The sequence below is a fragment of the Littorina saxatilis genome, linkage group LG4, assembly GCF_037325665.1.
Source record: "Littorina saxatilis isolate snail1 linkage group LG4, US_GU_Lsax_2.0, whole genome shotgun sequence".
NCBI classification, from domain to species: Eukaryota; Metazoa; Mollusca; class Gastropoda; order Littorinimorpha; family Littorinidae; genus Littorina; species Littorina saxatilis.
Window position 1 is genome coordinate 7,486,735 of NC_090248.1, and position 23,728 is coordinate 7,510,462.

General features: G+C 40.2%; 2 protein-coding genes and 3 long non-coding RNA genes across 6 annotated transcripts in view; 3 read left to right on the forward strand and 2 right to left on the reverse strand.

Annotated features, from left to right (window-relative positions):
- Positions 1-23,728, forward strand: part of LOC138963865 (histone deacetylase 6-like) — a 271,276-nt gene that overhangs the window by 86,712 nt on the left and 160,836 nt on the right. For both annotated transcript variants that reach the window (XM_070335720.1, XM_070335721.1), the window contains exon 30: positions 2,364-2,421. In XM_070335720.1, coding sequence (XP_070191821.1) covers positions 2,364-2,421 — 58 coding nt within the window. The remainder of the gene's footprint in view (positions 1-2,363; positions 2,422-23,728) is intronic.
- Positions 3,307-7,971, forward strand: LOC138963874 (uncharacterized). The gene is made up of 4 exons (XR_011454949.1): positions 3,307-3,476; positions 3,819-3,961; positions 4,882-4,984; positions 5,471-7,971. It is a non-coding gene; the product is annotated as an uncharacterized lncRNA (long non-coding RNA).
- Positions 8,096-11,509, reverse strand: LOC138963873 (uncharacterized). The gene is made up of 3 exons (XR_011454948.1): positions 11,348-11,509; positions 10,826-10,978; positions 8,096-9,703 (listed from the first exon to the last, which is right to left on the reverse strand). It is a non-coding gene; the product is annotated as an uncharacterized lncRNA (long non-coding RNA).
- On the forward strand, positions 11,697-23,010 carry LOC138963871 (uncharacterized). Its single transcript, XM_070335726.1, has 4 exons — positions 11,697-11,728; positions 12,914-13,023; positions 18,965-19,045; positions 20,723-23,010. Exons 1-4 carry the CDS (start codon positions 11,712-11,714, stop codon positions 21,442-21,444), a joined length of 930 nt encoding a protein of 309 aa, XP_070191827.1. The 5' UTR covers positions 11,697-11,711; the 3' UTR covers positions 21,445-23,010.
- Positions 15,121-18,369, reverse strand: LOC138963875 (uncharacterized). The gene is made up of 2 exons (XR_011454950.1): positions 17,987-18,369; positions 15,121-16,534 (listed from the first exon to the last, which is right to left on the reverse strand). It is a non-coding gene; the product is annotated as an uncharacterized lncRNA (long non-coding RNA).

A 23,728-nucleotide genomic window follows, 5' to 3' on the forward strand; every position in this document is an offset into this window, starting at 1 on the left:
AGTGTTAAAATCCCGACCGCGCCTTCTGATCTCCCAGGTCAACTTGCAGACCTGCTAATGCCTGATCCCCCTTCGAGTGTACACGCAAGCACAAGACCAAGTGCGCTCGGAAAAGATCATCTTATCTATGTCCGAGTTCGATCGGTGGATTATAAAAACACGAACATACCAAGCATGCACTCCCTGAAATCAGCGTGAGGCTGCCGAAATAGCGGGGTAAAAACTGGTATACGCCATCTCAGATCTTGCCAGGCTGATACATGGGATACGTTCATTCCACCACTTGGACTCATACCAACATTCAACAATCTGACACCTTCCTGCGCAGAGTTGGAATTTATTTTGCAGAATGACATTTGTGGCTATAAAGAAACTAATTCATTAAAAATTCACAATGTTAACAGAAATCGTGCGGATTTTGATTCCTGATATTTGTTCAAGTGGAGGGTTGGACGGATCTTTAAAAAAAAAACTCGCCAGATCTGAGATCAGATGGCGAGCCGAATCGTGTACACGGGAAGGACGCTGCCTTTAACCAACCAGACCTCAGCCTTGATAATGGGAACCGCCATAGTCTTTTGTTTGTGACAATCTCGGATTCTCCGGTACCATTAAATCCTTGAGCTGTCTTTATAGCAGCAAAGCGCTGTCTGCTAGATCTACAATTTGGAGAAGGATGGAGTTGATTCAGAAAAAGACGTTCCCGTAGATGGAATCAAATGATCATGGATTAGGAAAATAAGACGACTGTAATGCTGTGATTAATGGACGGCTAAGGGGTGTCGCTAATGGGGTATGAAAATAATGAAAAAGCTTTTCAATGTCGTTATAAAAGCCTGCGGATGGTTTATGGGATAATTTTGCACGTTGATAATAATTTCAGAATTCGATTGATCCTTCTTTGTCTCTTCACTGCCACCTGTCCCTGTCTCGATCTATCCTTCCTCTTCTGGCTCTCTTTCTGTCTGTGTGTTTGTCGCTCTATATCTCTGTTTGTCTCTGTCTTCCTGTCTCTCTCCCCCCTCCCCCCCCTCCTGTCTCTATCTATCCTTCCTCTTCTGGCTCTCTTTCTGTCTGTGTGTTTGTCGCTCTATATCTCTGTTTGTCTCTGTCTTCCTGTCTCTATCTATCCTTCCTCTTCTGGCTCTCTTTCTGTCTGTGTGTTTGTCGCTCTACATCTCTGTTTGTCTCTGTCTTCCTGTCTCTCTCCCCCCTCCCCCCCCTCCTGTCTCTATCTATCCTTCCTCTTCTGGCTCTCTTTCTGTCTGTGTGTTTGTCGCTCTATTTCTCTGTTTGTCTCTTCTTTTCATATGACTCTCTTTTTGGTAATGTCCCCTCTCTCTCATTTTTATAATCTTTTAATCTCTTTTTTTTCAATCTCTCCTTTTTTCCACCTATTTGTTCTCTATCTACCTCTGTCTTCTCTTCTGTTTCTTCGGTTTGTCTATTTTTTTCTTAGAAAAAAATCTCACTCCTCTCTCTTTCCAGCTCCCTAAATCTCTTTCTTCCCCCTCTCTCAGTTTTCTCTCTATCTCAATTCTCTGTCTCTGGCTGTTTGTCTCCCAATGTCTCTGTCTGTCTATCTTTCTGTCTATCCTTCTGTCTGTCTTTCTGTCGGTATCTCTCCTTCTCTCTCTCTCCCTACCCCCCCCCTCTCTCTCTCTCTCTCTCTCTCTCTCTCTCTCTCTCTCTCTCTCTCTCTCTCTCTCTCTCTCATTTGCTTATGTTTAGTATGCAGTTTCTGCAATGTACATCGCTAGTGTTCTCCTTCTTAGGGCGAGGGGTAGTTGTAAATAAAAAAAAACCCAAGTACTTCAGAATTTGTGCGTGTGAGTGTATGAGTGTGTGCGTGCGAACGTGTGTGTGTATGTGTGTGTGTGTAGTTATACTGATGAAATTCAGATGAACCTGTGACAAACTCGAAATTGAATTCCGCAGAAGAAGAGAATTGATAGTATTGATCGTGGAAATACATTATCCAAATTGTGTGGCATAAAATGACTTGGTGATCAGTTTGGGTTTGTTATTGAAAGTCTCAAATTAAGTGTAGGTTAAAAGTTACAACTCAAATTTTAAACTATAGGATTGTTATTACTATAGATTTCGAGAGCATTGTTAGTAAATGGGAGCTGTAATCAGATTGTGTCTTGTGCTTGAAACTTGAAAATAGTGTTAGTGTGCGTGCGTATTATAAGTGTGAGTGTGAGTGTGTGTGTGCGTGCGTGCGTGCGTGCGTGCGTGCGTGCGTGCGTGCCGTCTTAATCAGCCTCATAAGCTGTTGCCAAGAGTAAATTTTCCACTTCGTCTTTCTGATTTTGTTTATGACTGAATGTTAATGGCCAATGTCTTCTTTTTGTCTGCAGTGAAAATCCCCTCGATGGAGAACGAAGCAGCAATCCTCAACAGTCCTTTGATTTGTGGGTAAGTCAGTGCTTGCAATGGCTTTATTCCCCATTCTTTTCCTCTTTGTGTATCCCAGTTCTCAATATTTGTCATTGAGATGTTTGTCATGAGATGTTTGTCATGAGATGTTTGTCATGAGATGTTTGTCATGAGATGTTTGTCATGAGATGTTTGTCATGAGATGTTTGTCATGAGATGATTTATCTATTTGTGTGTTTTTCATCGTTGTGTATCCCTGCTCTCAGTATTTGTCATTGAGATGTTGTTCACGAGAGAGTTGCTCTCTGTCTATGTGTTTCTGTCTGCCCGCCTGTCTGTTGGTCTTGTCTGTGTGTCTGTGTGTATGTATTCCTCTTTCTCTTTCTATCTCTCTCAGTCCCCCCCCCCCCCCCCCCCCCCGTCACACACAGGCACTGATACCCAGACAAAGACTCTCTCAGTCTCTTTGTCTGTCTCTGCCTCAGTCTTTCTCTCTCTTTCTCTCTTTTTCTCTCTTCCTCTCTCTCTCTCTCTCTCTCTCTCTCTCTCTCTCTCTCTCTCTCTCTCTCAAAAACAACCCCCCTCCCCCACCTTTCCCCAATGGTTTGAAGGTTTGAATATATATGAATCTGGCTAACGTATAACAAGCCATTCAGTGTTGTCTTCCTCCCCTTCCATTGCCTATCCTTGGCATTCGATGTCAGTAATCCCACACGTTTTGGGCTTATTTTTGTGGGCCACAAACGCGAAATGTGCCTCACAAATTTTTGGGCTTATTTTTGTGGGGCACATTTTGGTTTTGTGGGCCACAAACTGTATTTGTGGAGCATAAAATAAGGGGCACAAATTAAGCTTCATAAAAGATAAGGACAAATATTTGTGGGGCTTAAACAGTGTTTTTGCCCAAAAAAATGTTTTGGGCTCTTTTTTTTCCTCCTTATTTTGGACGTTGAGCGTGGTTTTCAGACCTACTGCGTTTCGGTTTTTAGTTAATGGCGGTCGAAGGCGATCTGTTTGGACAGAATCTCCAATGGCAATGGTGTTTGCTAATGCGAGAGAATTGGGACGGGCGAACCTTTGCATATTAACCAGAGGTAAGTTTCCATGTTTCGTTTCATAACTGAGAGTGGGTTTATGGTAGTATGTGTTGCAACAGGTGTCATTTCGACTCACTCGAGTCACTGTCAGTGTCACTGTGACTGTCAGTCCACAGGCGCAAGGTATCGTTCACTGAACCAACACGTAGTTGCCCTGTACAGGGATTTTCTCATTAATTTGAAGAAGAAGATTATCACTACCACGTTTTTGCAACCTCTTTTCAAGGTGCATGATCATAATATTTTATAAATTCTTTTTGTTTTTAAAGATTGAGTCTAACTTGAAATACTCAAATAGGTAACCTTCTGATCGGCCGTTCCCAATTATTTTACTTGCAGGTTGGCATCAATCAGAAGAGAGCTAGAGCTAGTATGTTCAACTTCAAGGTCTCCTCTCAGCTGAAAAAGCCAACCGATTGCTGCATGATCTTGAGGCTGTCACTGACAGAAGTAAAATATTTGATGCCACTGCTGCAAATCAGGTAAGAGTAAGGCGAAGAGGTTTTATTATGTACAACTGTCAGTGTTATGATGTACAGTGTGTTTTTTCCTTCCCCTCCCTTACATTCTCAAGTTCTGGTCAGAATAACTCATATGGAGGTGTGTGTGTGACTGTGAGCAAGACTGGAAGAGTGTTTTCATTTTATTTTTATAATTCATGTTCAGGGATAATAATAAAATAATGAACACCTAAGAGTCCAAACCACAGAACTGCTCGAACCTCTTAGCTTTATTTCACCAGTAAGATGATCATGCAGTTCCTCCAGTATTAGAATCATTTTTAATACTAGAAGCGCATGACTTTCAGTGTGTACCTTTAAGTTTAATAAAGTACAATGTATTGCTGTAAACAGTCACTCACTCACTCACTGTCAGGATATATCTCATTCTCAGTGAAACTGTGTGTCAAGTTCTATTATTTTTTTCCTTTGTGCTCTACACACATGCATACATGTTATACATACATATATATATATACATGTTATGTAATATGCATGTATATATATATGCACACATCAACTTGTCTACATTGTATGTCTGTCACTCTATCAGTCTATGTGAACAGATTCAGTTCACTGATTCAGTCAAAACTTCACTAAATGTAAAAGGACTTATAAAATTTTATATTCTAGAAAGATATCAATGCCACTGTCCACAGTATCATAAGAATCAAGCGTTAATGTTGGTTTGGTCGTCTGTTGTCGTTTTTTGTTGTTGTTTTATGGGGGAGCTAGGTGCAGTGTGTAAATTCATCTGGTTCTGTGGACAGTGTGTTTGTTGTTCCTCCACATAGCTAAATATCATACTGCATGTAGCTCCTAGTACTACTTGTCCTGTCAACTAACTGTTTTAAATTTGTTGCTCAGAGGAATGTTACTTCAGCCAATATTATATATTACAGGTTGGCATCGATCCGGCACAGTGGAAGAAGCAGATTGATTCCTTCATGATCGGGAGGCTGTCAAGACTCAAATGGGAAATATTTCATGCTAATGGCAATTCAGGTAAGAGTTCTGCTACATGATCATATTGTGTTTTATCCTCCCTCTCAGTCTCAAGTTCTGGTTACATTCTGACTGTTGGTGTGTGTTTGTGTGTGAGAACCGAAGTGTGTTTGTGTGTGTGTGTGTGTGTGTGTGTGTTTGATTTTCCCTGGCCAGTCAAGAGAGCTGCCAGACATTAATAGTAATAATACCTGCAGATTTTTCTAGCCCTGCAGATTGATGTTACAGACCTTTGCTTTGCTTTTTGAATTTGATAGCAAGCGCTGACAGGGAATGTGTCTTCTATATTTCATATTAAAAAGTAGGCATTGGAACTTGTCTATCAGGGAATTAGAATGTTTACGCTCTTGGCATTTATGTGGGTTTAGTGTGTGTGTGTGTGTGTGTGTCAGTTACAAACACAATTTACTCCTTACTCATACTTAAAACTTGTTCTTGTCATTGTGTTTGAATTTAAGATCAGTTCCTTTGTCATTCATTTGTCAGTAGGGACAGAAGATGACGAAGACCTGGCCAGTGAATGTGGATGAAAAGCAGTGCTATCCAGGTCCAGCTGTGATCGATGGGGAAACTACAGCAACAGCGGCAGTAAATGTCCACTCAGTATTGGTTGTACTGAGCTTTACAACTTGTTGCTATTGTAAATTTGTGTCAATGTTTTAAAGGCCCACTACGCCTCATTTAAAAAGTTGTCCTCACCTTTAACATGGGATAAGAACATCCCTCCACTTGGTCACAGACCAAAAATCAACACTTTGACTGCTTTCTGTAGTGAGGTAGATGTTTTGGTGGTTGCGGTGAATTTATTTTTTCTTTCGAAGAAGCTGTACCTGAATGTATTCTTTAAAAAGATACCACTCTGCATAGAGAGCCTTGAGGCAGTTCATTTTTGGTATGCAACTATTAGTGCCCGTATGGTCTTATTTCATTTAAAAGCCTCGGGGATGTCGTCAGGCGTCCGACATAGACGGATTGAAAGGCTCAGATGTCTGATTCACATAGCCGCATGGCGGTCAGATGTGATCATGTCCTATCGTTTTGAACTGAGCGCTGTCATTGTCCTATAAGAACTCTATTCCTTCGGACAGCGCACTATTCTATATTTTTCTCTCAAGATACACATTTTCAAAAAGCGACCGAGCACTCTCGCGTATTTGTGCACTGAAGTTGTGCAGTGCGGATCTTGTGTTTTCGGGAATTCCAAACCGTTTGTGATATGGGCTGTTTGGGCACACCTGTCTGCAGCACATTAAAGTTAGGAGTACGGGAGACAACTCCAACTGACCATAAGTCTTGCATCTGCTTTTGGTTTCAGTTCAAGACATTTTGACGAAGCGCATTGAATTATGCCACCGAAATAAAACTAAGGCCTGTCCACTTACAAAAATTGCTCGGTCAAAGTACAGTAAATCTTACATTTTGTTAAGGAAATATGCGGCAGTAAAATTGAATTTGGAGAATACATGGAATAACCTGGTTTTCTGGGAAGTGACATAAAAATAAATAGAACAATTGTGAATACTTCTTCTTCTTCTTCTGTGTTTGTGGGCTGAAACTCCCACGTACACTCATGTTTTTGTACGAGTGGATTTTTACCTGTATGACCGTTTTTACCCCGCCATTTAGGCAGCCATACGCCGCTTTCGGAGGATTGTGAATACTGATCGACATAGAGTGCCGTTGCTATGGAAACAGTCGTTACATTGGATTTCTAGGAAACAGTTTAACAGCGACATAATACATCAGAAATTCCTAATATTTGGCACAAAGATGCACATGTATCATATCAACAATCATATAGAACGATTTTTTTACAACAGACTACAGTTGAATTTTAATATCTTTTGTCATAAGAATGAACGAATTTCTCACTGCATATTCATTACAATACCCCCCGCGGGTTAGGGGGAGTCCCATATTGGTTGGGACGAGAAAGAATTTACCTGATGCTACCCAGCATGTCGTAAGAGGCGACTAACGGTTCTGTTTCTCCTTTTACCCTTGTTAAGTGTTTCTTGTATAGAATATAGTCAATGTTTGTAAAGATTTTAGTCAAGCAGTATGTAAGAAATGTTAAGTTTTTTGTACTGGAAACTTGCATTCTCCCAGTAAGGTCATATATTGTACTACGTTGCAAGCCCCTGGAGCAATTTTTTGATTGGTGCTTTTGTGAACAAGAAACAATTAACAAGTGGCTCTATCCCATCTCCCCCCTTTCCCCGTCGCGATATAACCTTGAATGGTTGAAAACGACGTTAAACACCAAATAAAGAAAGAAAGATTCATTACAATAATTAATTTAAATTCAACTGTAGTTGTTTAAAAAAACAAACACGTTCTATATGATTGTAGATATAATACATGTGTATCCTTGTGCCAAATATTATGAATTTCTGATGTATGATGTTGCTGTAAAGCCGTTTTCTAGAAATCCCATTTGACGCTGTAAATGCCAGTTTTCATCGCAACAGCCGTCAATATCCATCCACAATGTTTTCATTCATTTTAATAAGTCACTTCAATAACTACCCAGAAAACTAAGTTATTCCTTGACTGTATTCTTCAAGTTTAAGTTTGGTAATTTTACTGCCGCACATTGCCTTAAATCATAAATAAAGGGTTCCAGTAACATACCTTTCTTCTTTATTGATTATGAACTTTGGAAGATTAGATGTTGGATCTGTTTTTAAAAAATATTTCCTTGATGTGTTGTACTAAGATCAACCGTCTGCTTGGACATATACTAAAGATCCACTACCTGGCTGCTGTCTGCGGAAAATCGATTAATTCATAGAAAAATATGCCTTTCAGGGAAGCAGCTAGCCGGTTGACTGTACATGTGTTTGTGTAGAGGTGTTCTTATTGCATGTTCAAGCCAGGACAGATGGTGACCTGAAACATTTACACATTACATATGTATGCAGGACTGCTACTTTTAAGCTTAGGTGCAAGTGACGAAGTGTGATGATATGTTTGTTTGACTGATTATGGGCATTAAAATAAAACTGCAAAAAGAATACTTACACTTGAGATCTGATTTTGTGTGTGTGTGTGTGCGCATGAGGGTGTGTGTGGGCAATTTGACATACTTGCAGAAGAAACAAACAGAGGTAACTGATAAACTGCATTTATTAACACAAAGATGTAAACAAAGTGAGTTCACACATTTCACAAAAGTAAAACAAGGCAGTCTCACATGCATTCACAATATTTAGTACTCGACTCGCATGAATGGCCAAAGATTATAGGCTGAGAATGCAAGTTCTAATTTGGCACATTTGTACATGTAGCTGCATCCGCTAGACATATATATATCCATCTTACAATAAAAAAAACTACCGTAGTGGTTAGGACATCTGCCTGAAAATCTAGGTCCTAGGTTCGAATCTCTACAGAGGCATTTAATTTTTCCCCTTGGTTGAAATAAAAAATGCTCAATCCAGAGAGAGCAACCGTAAAGTTACCAGGGTAAAAGTAAAGCGTTGAATGCAGCTATGAAGGTCATGCCAGCAGTGTGGGTCAAGATTCAGGCCGCCTTCTATGCACAGAATTCGGTGTAGGATTCTCAGCTCTATCTTTACAAACACATAATCCCCAATAGTCATACAGTGGAACCCCCCTTTTAAGACCCCCTCCATTTTAAGACCTTGTTTTCTCAGACTTTCTGTTCATAACCTCTGTAAATTTTAAATTTTACCTCCATTTTAAGACCCCCTCCTTTTTAAGACCTGATTTTCTCAGATTTTTGGAGGTCTTAAAAGGGGGGTTCCACTGTAGCTGTAAGACATAATTTTGTTTAAAACTCTTATACCTTTTGGGGGAAATAAATTAATAAGAAAAGACATCACCACACTAAGAAGTCAGGGTGCTGACTTTAGCTATGTGACCAAGTGGAAGGATTTTCTTATCCCATGCAAAAAGCCTGATGAAGGTCTGACACAGTGAGGTGAAGTGTTTTAATGAGGCAGAGCAGGCCTTTAAAAAATAAGTTCACCACATCCAAGTGAAAGACACAATCTTGGCAAACTGTATTACAAAAGCAACATTTCAGCACAACATAAGAATGAATTGAACCATCCAGGATGCACCAGAACGACCCAAAAACAGAATCAATGAAAATCTTAAACAAGATAAAGTACTGACTAGGATTCAAAGGAAGAAAAATTCATGGGTTAACACATTTCATGTGCATAATGCAGTTAAAAGATCTAAATTCTAATATTGCAAACAAAGTCTATACATGAACACGCATTGACCGAAACATACACACACATCTCCCAAAGCTAAGCCTGTGTGTAAAATACTGCCTGTGAACAACTTAACTTAAAGCACTCAAACAACATAAAAGTCTAAGATAATATCACTTTATGTAGTAAAAACAAACAAACCGCTGTTTGCTGTAAGAAAATATCTGCATACCAAACACTACCTGTATTTAGTTGAATTGACAACTTACATTTATAAGTCAAAATGTACCCTTTGATCCACATCGCACCACACATTATTTGTGTAGAATGTTATTGTTAATGTGTTACATGTTCATTTCACCACAAAGGCAACAGAAAACCTCTGTAAGTGTCAGCATATTCAGATGGACTATATTAAAGCAGTTCTGGTAGCTCCGTCAGCACAGAATGGACTGAATCTGATCATCATCCTCAGCAAAGCCAGGCACTACTCTGCAAGCTGCCTGCACATCATATCTCGGCACCTCACTTCCTGGAAAATACAGAAAATGTATTACTGAGCACATCCAGACTTTGCTGTGCACTGATGGGGATATGTTTTGGGTATCGAGAAGAGGGTGTGGGGTGCGGGAAGGTAGGTAGGAGGTAATACTTGTTCTTCACAAGATCAGTGGGATGGAGAATGGTGGGGGTGATACTGACAGTGACAACTATGAACTAAACTGTAAACCTTATTCTGTAATATTACAGGTGCCATCATTTCTTCCTGTGAAAACCATTTATTTCATGGATATAATAGATATATATATACTTTCTTTCTTTCATCATTAAAATTAAAAAGATAATCTTTCATCTTAAAATTAAAAAGACTTCCTCACAAGAACCTTTCTAACGACATGATATCTTGTTATGCTGCTGATGTGAGCGGCTTTTCTGGAATGTGATGGAAAGTTACTATTTTTTTAAATTCAGCATGAGCCTTCATCCCACACACATTCCCTATTTAGCGTTGACACCTTACAGTTTTGTTGAGAAATGTGATGTGAATTCATTCAGAAAATTCTAACTCTGCGCAGGGGCAGTCAGGGTGTTGGATGTAGAAGTAGGTATCCAAGTACACAGGCGGTATTACAATTTACATTGTAACTCTTATTCCATGTAAAAAAAAAAAACTATAAAAAAACAACTTGCCAGATCTGTGATTGTGAACCAAGGAAAGGACTGACTGTATTTAAAATAATTCCAGTAATGAGTAAATCTTTCATTCTAGCTATTTCATGTTTTACTTTCTTGCATCACAATAGTTCAATGTTCATACAAACAGTATAATGCACTTTATGAGTATAGGGTTGCAACAAACTTTAAGATGGGAAGGAGAGAGAAAATAAAGATATTTGTACCATTATGTATACAAAGTACATCATATCAATTACCATGCACAGTATTACTATGCATCTTCAAATACATGTATGAATAATTTCATCTACAAAGTACTTGTTATTCAATTTACAAAGAACAAAAGACTGCTGAATGATCTACATCAGTACATGTTTATAGCTTCAGACTACCATCACCAATACCCAATGTTACATATATTTTACCATATAGATTTGACAAGCAAAAGCTGTAAGTGGTAAAGAAATGTGTAACTTACTCTTCAGGAGTAGTCTGTAATGTAAAGCACCACGCCAAGTCATCCTGATATCTCTCCAGTACATGTATGCATCCATGTTTAAAGGTAAACTGTTGGAACTGGAAGACAGGAGCTGTATGAATGATGCACATCATCTCTGGTTTCTCGGGAGGCCTGAAAACAACCATAACAAATTCTATTAACATGTCTTGAAAATGAAATAAGTACTATTTCAACTTCACTATCAGACGATTCAGAGCAAAATCACTCACTAATTCAGTAATTGTTTTGTTTATTCTTTTACAACCATAGTTCATACACTGATACAGCAGCATTTGATTATGTGCATACAGATTAAAGATCAAGCATTTTCTAAACTTGAGTAAAAAAAAGAACAGAACAAGCACACACTCTGTGACTCACACTCACAGTCACATCCAGTTACTCATTAACACACACATACACAACAGATGAATCTTGCTCAGTTCTACAAAGGCCACGTTTGCTATGGTCATGTCTTGGATTTTAAAAACAATAACTTACCTGCTTGTTGATCCAAACCGATGATTGAAAATCAGTGAGAGTAGTGTAGAACAGTGCGATTCATCGCCAACCTCCCCATTCAAGGCAGACCGTGTCCAAAATCAGCTGTATCATTCACATCCCGATTGAATTCTTTCAGAAGGGCAGTCGGTGTTTCAACTTCTTTGTCAGTATATTTATCTGGTGGACGTGTTGAACTGCCAAATATTAGATTGTTTTCAATAATGAGGGAGTTTTGGCGTCAACTATGGTGACTCGAGTCGAACCGGAGGTCGCAAAAACTCGGTCCGGTACGACTGGAGTGACGTCACCGGTTAACCAACTTTCAACCTTGCATCCTGCGTAGGGTCTCTCCAGTTCCAAGATGGCTGCCAAGGCGAGGTGAGAAACTTCTGCAAATATTTTTTGACAAAGTTACGGATTGTGAGAAGACATTTGTTGTAAATCACTTAGCCTTTCAAAAATTAAGGATACTGGGTTGGATACTGTCTTGGTTTTAATGCATTTTATTTTAGCAGTGATGTTTATTTTGGGAAGAAATGAGGTCAACAGGAGTTTGGGTGCGATTTCTGCTCAAATGTACTTTAGCGCCCTGAACTTTTACCCGGCTGTTTTGCGCTCGATTTTCACGCTCACTTCTTCATTGACGTTCGAATCGATAGTTCGATGTTTTGGCATTACATTCACATCAACAATAAAACAGTACACTAACCAAAATGTGCCGATTATCTCAAAACAACAGCGATGGAATCGACAGGTCGCAGTAACATCGTCTTCGCCATTTCCACTTCCCTGCGAATGCGCACGCATTCTTGTTGTTTACAAGTGTATGATTGCCACACAACGTGTGTTACCGAGCCATTTACGTTGGTAAACTATGACATATTGATATAAGTATCGATATGAATGTAATGCCGAAACATCGAACTATCGATTCGAACGTCAATGAAGAGGTGAGCGTAAAAATCGAGCGCAAAATAGCCGGGTAAAAGTTCAGGGCGCTAAAGTACACTTGAGCCGCGATTTCTTGCTGTCAGCAGGGATAAATCCACTCTCTCCCTTCCCAATCGGCCTAAATACATCCCAGCACAGCTTGCTTCTAATTTATTTTCATGGGTGAAAGTTGGGATACTGAAATTCTGAATCAATAAAAAGTTTGATCTTTATACCCAGGCCGATTCATTACATTGACAGTAATGAGTGTGCAGATAATACATGTATCCCAAAGTTTGGGTGTCTTACACAAGTAACAATGCACTACCACATGTACACATGTGTATAGATTTGGACATTCTTCTGTGTAGACAAAGTGTAAATGTCTCACCAATTTTCAGGACCACATTTTCATTCAAATTTCAGCCCCAAAACTCAACAGATTGCACAGATTTGTTCCATTAAAAAAAAAAGTATGACGTTGGGGGGGGGGGGGGGGGGGGGGGGGGTTATGCCCTCTGACTGAGGATCTGTATAGAACTGAAGCAAAAAGAATTAAAGAGGCCTTTCATTCGGTGTTCACATTTGGAATTTGTAAAACAGTGCATGACAAACTCTTTCTTTTTCTTTCAGTATGTCGCAAGGCAATGTGTCACAAGTAATAAAGATTGAGAGGGATGGAAGGGTTTACAGCATTGTAGTTGAATCATCAATTCTGGACCTTCTCCTCAATGAGAAAACAGGTATGTTGGTTTGCAACCATTTTCTTTTATATGGAAACCTTTTTTCTTTCTGCTAAATAGTCTCCAGTAATGGGCCTTTTAAATGTAATTGATCTGAAGCGATAAATAAAATATTGGCAGTGTCACTGTCAGCGTGCCACAATTTTTCTTATCTTAGTTTTTCTCTGGGTAGGTAGCGGCAGTCAAAACTTGGTTTTGAAGTGAGAGTGAATGTTTTGTGATGTCTTGAAAGAAAAATAAAGTACAAGCAAAACACAAAAAAAAGTAAGTGGATACCTTTATTAGTTCCTGAGATTTTGATATTTTAGTACATACGCTGTCGCGACTCTGCTTAAAACTGTAAAATAGGGCAACTTCAGCAGCATGTGGGTACCACATAGTTATCCTCAGCCCTTTCAACTTTTCAGGATCTGTTATCAGCAACCAAGAATAGAAAAAACACATAGTTCTAGCCCTCTAATCTCATATGGCTTCTGTCAGCAAGCATGCAAACTTCACGAAAAACACAATTAAAACCATCGCAAAATTGCACGGGAGGGCAACTTTGGGTCATCACAATTCACACAATATGTATAGCAGCTGTCTGAAACTTTCACATATTCCAAACAAATGTGTGTAGAACATGGCTATTTTTTTTCAGACAGCTTAGTTCAATGCTTTTGGAGTATAAGAGCCTCAAAAATGTCAAAAACCTCAATTTGTCAAGCGGAAAAACAGGAAAATTACAGTTTTTCGCACTTCAAGGCCAATAATTAAGAAACTATTTAAGATACAACGAAAAATTTTGGTGTGTAGATAGATTACAGTGTAATCTTTACAGACATCAGTAAAATTCAGTGTAATGTTGAAAATAATCCCCCAAGAGTGGACAACCCCCCCCCCCCCCCCCCCCCAGAGGGGGGTAGCACATTTCAGATTGAAATATTTCAGAAACTACTGAAAATACAGCCATGATTTTTGGTGTGTAGATTGATTACAATGTTATCTTCACAAATATGTGTTCAATCAAGTACACTACATTGGGGTGTGCACGTTAAAGATCCCACGATTGACAAAAGGGTCTTTCCTGGCAAAATTGTATAGGCTTAGATAAAAATGTCACTGTTATCCCTGCGCCTTGAATATGTGCGCGATATAAATTGCATACAAAATTTTTTTTTTTAAATTACAAAAATATATATATAAATCCCTGCGCTTAGAACTGTACCCACGGAATATGCGCGATATAAGCCTCATATTGATTGATTGATTGAAGTAAGATCTAGAGAATACTACATGGCTTGCTGTGTCGTACCAGATTTACACGAGTTGTTTTTTGACTCACATGCGAAGCAAAAGTGAGTCTATGTACTCACCGGAGTCGTCCGTCCGTCCGTCCCGGCGTCCGCCCGGAAAACTTTAACGTTGGATATTTCTTGGACACTATTAAGTCTATCAACACTTGATGTGGCCAGATGGTGTATGGTTACAAGATCTCAAAAAACATGTGCGGCAACTTGACCTCACTTCAAGTTCAAGGTCACAGGGGCCGTAATTGTTGTCTTAAAAACGGCCATTTTTCACATTTTCTTCTGAAGTTATCGAGAATGGCAACCTTAGCTATGTATGCTATACAGGGCAATGTAAGCCCTATCTTTGGACACCAGTTTGGTTGACCTTGCTTCAAGGTCAAGGTCGCAAGGGTCCTTTAAAGTTGGATTGTATACATATTTTGAAGTGACCTTGACCCTGAACTATGGAAGATAACTGTTTCAAACTTAAAAATTGTGTGGGGCACATGTTATGCTTTCATCATGAGACACATTTGGTCGCATATGATCAAGGTCACTTTGACCCTTATGAAATGTGACCAAAATAAGGTAGTGAACCACTAAAAGTGACCATATCTCATGGTAGAAAGAGCCAATAAGCACCATTGTACTTCCTATGTCTTGAATTAACAGCTTTGTGTTGCATGACCTTAGATGACCTTGGGTCAAGGTCACATGTATTTTGGTAGGAAAAATGTGTAAAGCAGTTCTTAGTGTATGATGTCATTGCTAGGTTTAGTTATTTGACCTTGACCCTGAAGGTCAAGGTCATGTAAAGGTCAAGGATGTGAGTCGTATGGGCTTTGCCCTTCTTGTTTAAATAGTGAACTGCGAAAGCGAGCTGTTTACTATTTGAAAAAGCAACGAGTGTAAATCTGGTACGACACAGCAAGCCATGTAGTATTCTGTTTATCCTACATTATATACTTCTGTGCCAGATCTAACTAAAAGTCACCGACAGCGATATTGCCTTTGGATCAACCGCTTTAGAACTTCAAACCACTGTACTCAATTTGACATTCATTCCTCCGCCATGACACACACTCTCAAACTAGGACAAAGTAGTTCGCCTTTGTTAACACTGTTAAGTTTAATATTCGAACAATCAAAACCGAGTACCTGCAAAACCGGTAAAATCCGTTGCGTTGATCGCGAGTCATGGCGGAGTATTCGAGCGAAGCAATGGTGACGCACGCTTCGAGACAATTTGTGGAAGAAATCAAACCCATCACTTCAAAATATACCAGATAAAAAGAAAAGCAGTGGCCACAGGATAAAAGAAACCAAAAGGAACAACAACAGCAAAGCATATCCTTCCTCGATAGGATTAGCTTGACCTTCCGGTTTATCCCATGTACTACTAATTTACATAGCTTGACCTTCCGGTTGACCTCATTTACATGATATACACACGTGTGATTTGAACGATTTTTATCTCACGGTTATCTCTCTCACGTATGTGGGATAAATTTACTAACATTGTTCACAGTTCTCTGGGGAAAACTAAATTCTTGCAAAGTGCACAGTTGCATGAGAAGTGACAGTCAAATGCATTTATACCCCTTCTTCAAAGTCAGTCAAACAAAGTTGTCAGTCAAGTACTGCTTGAAACAGGTGTACATGGCAGGCAGGTTTGCTGGAGATTCGACTGTGAATGTTCTGCCAGAAGAAGAAAATGGTGCAAGCACAATGTTGTGTCCAAAAACAACCGATGCAGGAATCTGGCAGAAGTCAGCGATAGGTTCTCCTTTTTGTGGAACGATATTAGATCGAGCACCATGCCATTCACAAGTTCTGATGGACGGTCAATGTGTTCCAGAAGGTCCGGATTGAGCAGGTGGTTTCTTGTGATCCTATGTTTCAGCAAATGAACCCCAACATTCCGGCCCATGATGCAACGCCCTGCGTCGATATCCAAAAATGCTTCTAGTTCTAATCCAGTCTTATTCCCCAGCTTTGTTGCTTCTTTCACTGTTCCCTCAATTTCTGCCTTGATTTCAAGTCCTTGCAGCAAGTTCACTCGAACACTTTGGGGAGAAATTAAACCAGGTCACTCCAATCCCTCCCTGTTTCCAACCGAAGCAGATCCAGCTGCAACAATAGCTTGTTGGTCAGTGGTACCAGCTGAAGTTTGGGTGGTCGACCTCTTCCAGTTGCTGTGAGTGTGAAAGCAGACTTCATTTGCTGGAAGTGAGCATCATCTGTAACACGCACAAACAAAACAAAAATGTAATACTATGTTCATAATAATTTTGTACTGAAACCATGAAGGCTACCAGTAAGTTCGTCACGCGGTAGATTCGTCACCTGTGACGAAATTACTGGCAGGGGTGGGCGGGTGTTAAGCTTAGAGCTTATGCTTTCAGATGTTTGATTTGTGGGAGAGATTCAAGATTCACTGACATTTTTTAGAGAGAGAGAAAGAGAGAGAGAGAAAGAGAGAGAGAGAGTTGTTATTTTAAAACCCGAGATCTACTCATTGTGCAGTTCTCAACTGAGCAGTTTTCAGACGACACAGTCCGAGCGTTGTTATTTTAAAACCCGAGATCTACTCATTGAGCAGTTCTCAACCCGAGATCTACTCATTGAGCAGTTCTCAAAAGCATGTAGTCTGAGAGAGGGAGCGAGAGAGAGAGAGAGAGAGAGAGAGAGAGAGAGAGAGAGAGAGAGAGAGAGAGAGAGACGGACGTACATACGACACCCATATCCATGACACCACGCACACACACGCACGTACACACGCACAAACACTCACACTCACCATCGCACCCACACCCACACACTAACACCTACACACGCGCGACCCTGAGAGAGAGAGAGGGAGTCCTATGACTTCAACCTCACTGTCAAGGAGGCAGAGAAACTCAATGTGAGGAGAGGGAGGGGTGGAAGGAGGTGAGAGAGAAAGAGAGAGAGAGAGAGAGAGAGAGAGAGAGAGAGAGAGAGAGAGAGAGAGAGAGAGAGAGAGAGAGAGAGAGAGAGAGAGATAGAGAGAGCCGCGCTCGGACTACTGTGGCGAAGTTACCGGGACCGGTGACGAATCTACCGTGTGACGAACTTACTGGAAGCAACCATGAAGGCCTGTTTACTTTCAGTTTTACTTTTGTCCCAAAACAAAAGTTTGCTTTGTTTTTCTGTCATGTATTTGGTTATTTTTTAACTCGTTTCTAATTTATTTTATATCACCTTGCTTGTCATGAGAAACAAATTAGTAATCACACAAGTTTGATGGACCATAAACTCTGATTAACTGGGGGGAAAAGGAAGAAGGAATGGAGATGCGCTAGGGTCAGCGCATGTAAGCTACGCTACTCGTTGCTAGGCCTAGTCTTGCACTTCCACTTTTAGCAAAGGAACAATTATTCCTTTTAATCCTAATTTAATCCTCAAGAAAACAACAACTGAGAAACAAAAACCATCGGAGTAATAATTCAAGATTAGTTTGAAACAAATATATCACATGTACGGCGAAAGGCAAAAAATAACTTAGGTCGTTTATCGAGTACCCCCATTTCAACACCCAATACAAAATGACCCAGCACAAACTACTATCATCAACATGAAAACTACGCACTCAAAACGCTAAATTCAGCAGAATGGTTCGACAGATCAACTTCTAAACACTAAATGAACAGAAAAACATCAACACTTACCAAGGATGGGTTTGATTTCTTCCACAAATTGTCTCGAAGCGTGCGTCACCATCGCTTCGCTTGAATACTCCGCCATGACTCGCGATCAACGCAACGGATTTTACCGGTTTTGCAGGTCCTCGGTTTTGATTGGCTCGCGCTTCGCGCGCATGAATCTTAAACGGAAACTTCCATATTTGGAGGATTCACAAGAAATCGGACTTTCTAGCGCATCTTTTACGACTACGATCGTTTGAGTTGTTTTTAAGTTACGAAAGGTTAAAGTTGGGCAATTTTTTATTGTCCATGTCTAAAAGCCACCATCGATTTAATCTAAAAAATGCCCCCCCCTACAAAGAAAAGGGACTCTTTCTTTAGCAGTCGACACTGGTTTCCGATCGTTGAATGAAACTATTTTTAGAAAATACAACGCCGAAAGGGAAACACCACAAAAAGTTGAAGAGCAAGTAGTAATGGCGGTCGCGTCACGGCTGTCCGAAAATCCGGAGAGAGTATTTGTGATTCACGCACACGCATTCAATCCAAGCACATTTTGCAAACAAATGGCATGGGGTAAAAGACAAAGAATCCAACTTCATTTCTGTAGTTTCCATTTTCAATAATATGCCATATATTGAAAGCTGTCGGAAATTGAAAACGTGTTATTTTCAGCACAGATCGCGCTTTCCCGCATGGGACTAGCGTTACTGCCGCTACCTACTCTATGTGCCACAGATCAAACATCCTGCATGCTTGTCTCGAGTTTTCACATTTGGGTAGTTGTGCATCTCGCTCAACAATGTGCACCTCTGCATGCAACTTATCAAACCTAGGATGCACATTATTGTGGGCTGGAAAACGTCACACTGAGAACACAATCATTGCATTTGAAATGTCTTGCCATTTTCTTCCATATGTATGACAGTTTCTTTTTTGAAATCTCCCGAAGTTGTTGTACTGCAACAATGTTATGTTTTTGTTTGTGTGCTGTACTTGTAGACCCCAACCTGAAAGAGAGTATCGTCACGGCTCTCATTGGCCAGCAGAACCCGTCACCGCCACCACAGCTGCATGGTGCAGGTACCCACATTTCCATTTTTGTCCTAATTGATGGAGTCAAAATATGTGTATAACACAGATTGGTTGATAGTAGATTTCTTTGGTTGGTTGTCCTGTTTATTGTCTCCAGCCGCAATGATGGGATTACTGGGGACTACTGGTCACATTATACTGACACAAGCGGACCAGTTGTCGGTAACAGGGAATAAATATGGTCACACATTGTCCAAACCGGCCGGGACTCGAACCTGGGGCCTTCCGATCCCCAGCGTAGCGCTCTATTTCTACTGTGCACTGTATCCAGTTTAGAACTATTGATTGCTCTGGCGCTTAATCGATGATCTGTCCAAATCTTATATTGTAGTGCCCGTCTCACACTCGTGAGACCAGCAAACTGTTGCAGTATGCATGTGGTCAGTGCTTGGATCAGTAAACTTGTATTGTCGGGCCTATTTTCTGGCACACACTCGATATTTTGGATATTTTTTTGTGTAGGTAACTTTTTATACAAGTGCAAGAACAAAAAGTGTGTTGTAACAAACGGCCATGCAAAATTTGGAGGAGGTATCTCTTCGTTTAAGATTTCCCTTCGTTAGGATCATGTAAAATTGTATTCCTTCCGTAACGGAGGCGAAGAAGGACAAAACAGCGGTATAGTCTATTGCCTTTCACATAGTCACTATGAAGGAGAAATCGTCTGAAATTAAAAATTCATTGCCAAACCTTGTGTGGCAGTTAGGCCAGGTCTTGAAGTGAATATCTTGTTCTTACACTTGTATTAAAAGTTCTTCACACACACACACAAAAATTATTATTAATAAAGAAATCAAGTGTGCGGCAGGAAATCGTCCCGACATTATCATTCCTGGTGAACTAAAATTTTAGTCCGTTTGGACAAAAACTGTGGTTCCGTTGGCAAGTTAACCCCTTGACTGCCAAGCATAAACGCGTTTCTGGTAATGCCAGCCACCACGACGAAAATTGGATTTTTTGGGCAGAGTGACTAAAAAGTTAATTTCTCTCACAGTTGCTGTCCTAATGCAAAGATTTTTGGTGTGTTTTCTTGGTATACCCTGGCAAATCACTTGTTAAAGAAAGAAAGAAATTTTGAGAGAGGATGCCATTACAAAAAAAATAAAAAAAATAAAGCATTGAATGTTTAGTTTTCAGAGGGTTTTTTGGGTCACAAAATCCACACATTAATAACAGACAGGCACACAGAAATTGCTGCAAACATGTTTATCAAGTGCATTTGGCTCGCCTTAGTCCAATAGAAAAGCTTGGTGTGATATTCCACAAAACACTGTGGGTAGCATAGTGTTTGAACCTTCCACCATTTTGACGCTGCTTCCGATGCAAACTTCCCTACTTACCGTGAAAAAAAATCAAAATGACCTTGTAACGGCAATTAACGGCCAAAGGGAAACAACCCCATGATAGGTTTTTCCTGGGCTATGGCATAATTTTTACGATTGCTTGGCTTCAACTGGAAGTAGAATGAAGTGTTGCAACAAGCCCGTACGGCGTACGTTGGGGGTGTGTGGGGATGTGTTTCGAGGAACGTACAGTGTACGTGAGTGGCAGTCAAGAGGCTAAGTCTGAACCGGACTTGTCAGAACCGCGAAGCAGGACACTTGTAAATTCCCTCAGAAGTTTCGTTCTTGTGGGAAACATTGTGAATTTTACTTTTTGTTACAGACCAGGCATCCTCTATTCAGTGTTCTGGAGACCAGGCACCCTCTTGTCAATCTCAGTCTACTGGAGACCAGGCACCCTCTTCTCAGTGTACTGGGCCTCACGTGTGGAAGGACAAAGAAGTGGAGCTCCTCCTGACCTTAAGGCATGAAAGGCAGGACAAGTTTCTGGACAGTAAGAACCACATCCTATTGTGGGGTGACATTGTCAAGCAGCTGAGAGCTGCTGGCTGCATTGTTACAACGTTGCAAGTCATCAACAAATACACAAACATGAAAAAAAAGTGGAAGGAAGCGCTGGATGCAGAAAGCAAGACGGGGGCAGGGAGGGTATCATTCAAGTATAAATTTGAATTTGACCAGGTTTACGGGACGAAGGCCAGCACACGGCCAAAGGTGGTGGTTGACTGCCGAAAACCACTTCAACCCCGTGCTGTTGGGAATCCGGAAGTTGGTGAGGGTGCTGGCAAAGATGACGAGGGTCAGGGTGCTGGCAAAGATGACAAGGGTCAGGGTGCTGGCAAAGATGACGAGGGTCAGGGTGCTAGCAAAGATGATAAGGGAAGGGGAAAGGGCAAGGGCAAGCGCCGTAGTGATCAGCTTCAAGATCAATATATGGATATTCAGGGAAACATGAAATCCTTTCACCAAGACAAAATGACACGGATGGACCGACTGCTTGATCTCTACGAGAAAGACATCGAGTCTCGGAATAAGGACAAGTGAGGCTTTGTCTTTGTTGTAGAAGTCGATGAGTAGAATCGCACACTTTCTATTACGCGTCGGTGGAAATCTTCCCTTTCAGTTTTGATGTCAGCCTGATATGTGACTTTTGTCACATGGCTTTCATGTGCAGATACAGTGTTGTTGTAAGTTTATGTGTACATAAGTGGCGTTCATAATTTGTTGTTTGTTTTCCGCTTTCTACTATTCTTGTCCAAACAGGTGCTATATGTACATTTATTTTTGTTGAAATGGAAAAAGTGTATGTAAATTGACATTTACATTCCCCCATGCAGATCTGGACTGTTTGTGTTTAATATGTGCAAAGTGGTTTGAAATGTGCAAATTGCAAGAGAGCCTTTTTTTTTCAAGTGACATTTTCCACTTTCCCAAATATTTCGGACTGTTGTGCAAAGTGCAAGATTTTCTCTTTTTTTTTTGAAGTGCCAAGGGTATGAGGTACCAATAACTACATTGGTCTGATGTTTTCGTTGGAAGACAAGTTGCCAAGTTGACATGTGTTTACTGTTATCGTATTTGGAGTTACTTGTGATTCCTTGTTAAGTTGTTTCAAATGCAAAGTGCTCTACACTTCCTTTTTCAAAACGCGCTGAAGACGCAATAAAGCACATATTTGTTCCAAAGATGATTTGTTGTGCGTGTATACAAACCTGACATTATATAACAAGATTTCGCCTTTCAAGTCCAATGTTATCTACAGACTCCACCATAAGTTAAGGACCAGTTCGAATGAAAGGTGACATTCTTTAAAAATTCACCAAAAAATTAAGAGTGGTTTTTGTCAAGTATTTTGATTATGAAAAAGTGAAGGGGTCAATACTGAATACTGCAAGGCTCGTTAAGGCTGCACTTACAGCCCCAGCAGCATGCAGAGAGCGTGTAAAGAACTGCTGATTTGTGCAAAATTGGCTGTTTTTCAGCAGGTATTGACCACTGCCTCAAACTTTTCACACTTGAAAATCGTAAAGCACATTAAATAAGGAAGGTATGGCCATGAGTTATGGTCACTACGATGGCTATATAAGCTGCCGAGTGCAGATACAGTGTTGTTGTAAGTTTATGTGTACATAAGTGGCGTTCATAATTTGTTGTTTGTTTTCCGCTTTCTACTATTCTTGTCCAAACAGGTGCAATATGTACATTTATTTTTGTTGAAATGGAAAAAGTGTATGTAAATTGACATTTACATTCCCCCATGCAGATCTGGACTGTTTGTGTTTAATATGTGCAAAGTGGTTTGAAATGTGCAAATTGCAAGAGAGCCTTTTTTTTTCAAGTGATTTTTCCACTTTCCCAAATATTTCGGACTGTTGTGCAAAGTGCAAGATTTTCTCTTTTTTTTTTGAAGTGCCAAGGGTATGAGGTACCAATAACTACATTGGTCTGATGTTTTCGTTGGAAGACAAGTTGCCAAGTTGACATGTGTTTACTGTTATCGTATTTGGAGTTACTTGTGATTCCTTGTTAAGTTGTTTCAAATGCAAAGTGCTCTACACTTTCTTTTTCAAAACGCGCTGAAGATGCAATAAAGCACATATTTGTTCCAAAGATGATTTGTTGTGCGTGTATGCAAACCTGACATTATATAACAAGATTTCGCCTTTCAAGTCCAATGTTATCTACAGACTCCACCATAAGTTAAAGACCAGTTCCAATGAAAGGTGACATTCTTTAAAAATTCACCAAAAAATTAAGAGTGGTTTTTGTCAAGTATTTTGATTATGAAAAAGTGAAGGGGTCAATACTGAATACTGCAAGGCTCGTTAAGGCTGCACTTACAGCCCCAGCAGCATGCAGAGAGCGTGTAAAGAACTGCTGATTTGTGCAAAATTGGCTGTTTTTCAGCAGGTATTGACCACTGCCTCAAACTTTTCACACTTGAAAATCGTAAAGCACATTAAATAAGGAAGGTATGGCCATGAGTTATGGTCACTACGATGGCTATATAAGCTGCCGAATGCGCGTAATTATGCACAACACGAACACACCAGTGATACAACAGAAGAGGAAAGTTTGCACGTGGAACTTAACTTATGGTGGAGTCTGTACTCATCATGGAGAAGTACAATATGAGTTATTCAGGCCTGAGTGTGGTATGGAACATTTTGGGAGTATGTCATTGTCCTGTGCGGAGCCTTGTATCTTAACCTTCAGAAGACTATGTGGGTCGCTGAAGACCCAGAAGAGTGATATTAAATATCTAAAGAACCACTTGCAGTTCGAGCATGAAATGTTGGGACTTTTCCAGGTTTTTATGGATGGTCAT

Bases quoted from the DNA above. Each gene is read 5' to 3' on its own strand.
- LOC138963871 (XM_070335726.1), top strand. The intron at 13,024-18,964 runs GTATGTTGGTTT...CTGTACTTGTAG, and splicing joins TCTCCTCAATGAGAAAACAG to ACCCCAACCTGAAAGAGAGT. The intron at 19,046-20,722 runs GTACCCACATTT...TTTTTGTTACAG, and splicing joins ACCACAGCTGCATGGTGCAG to ACCAGGCATCCTCTATTCAG.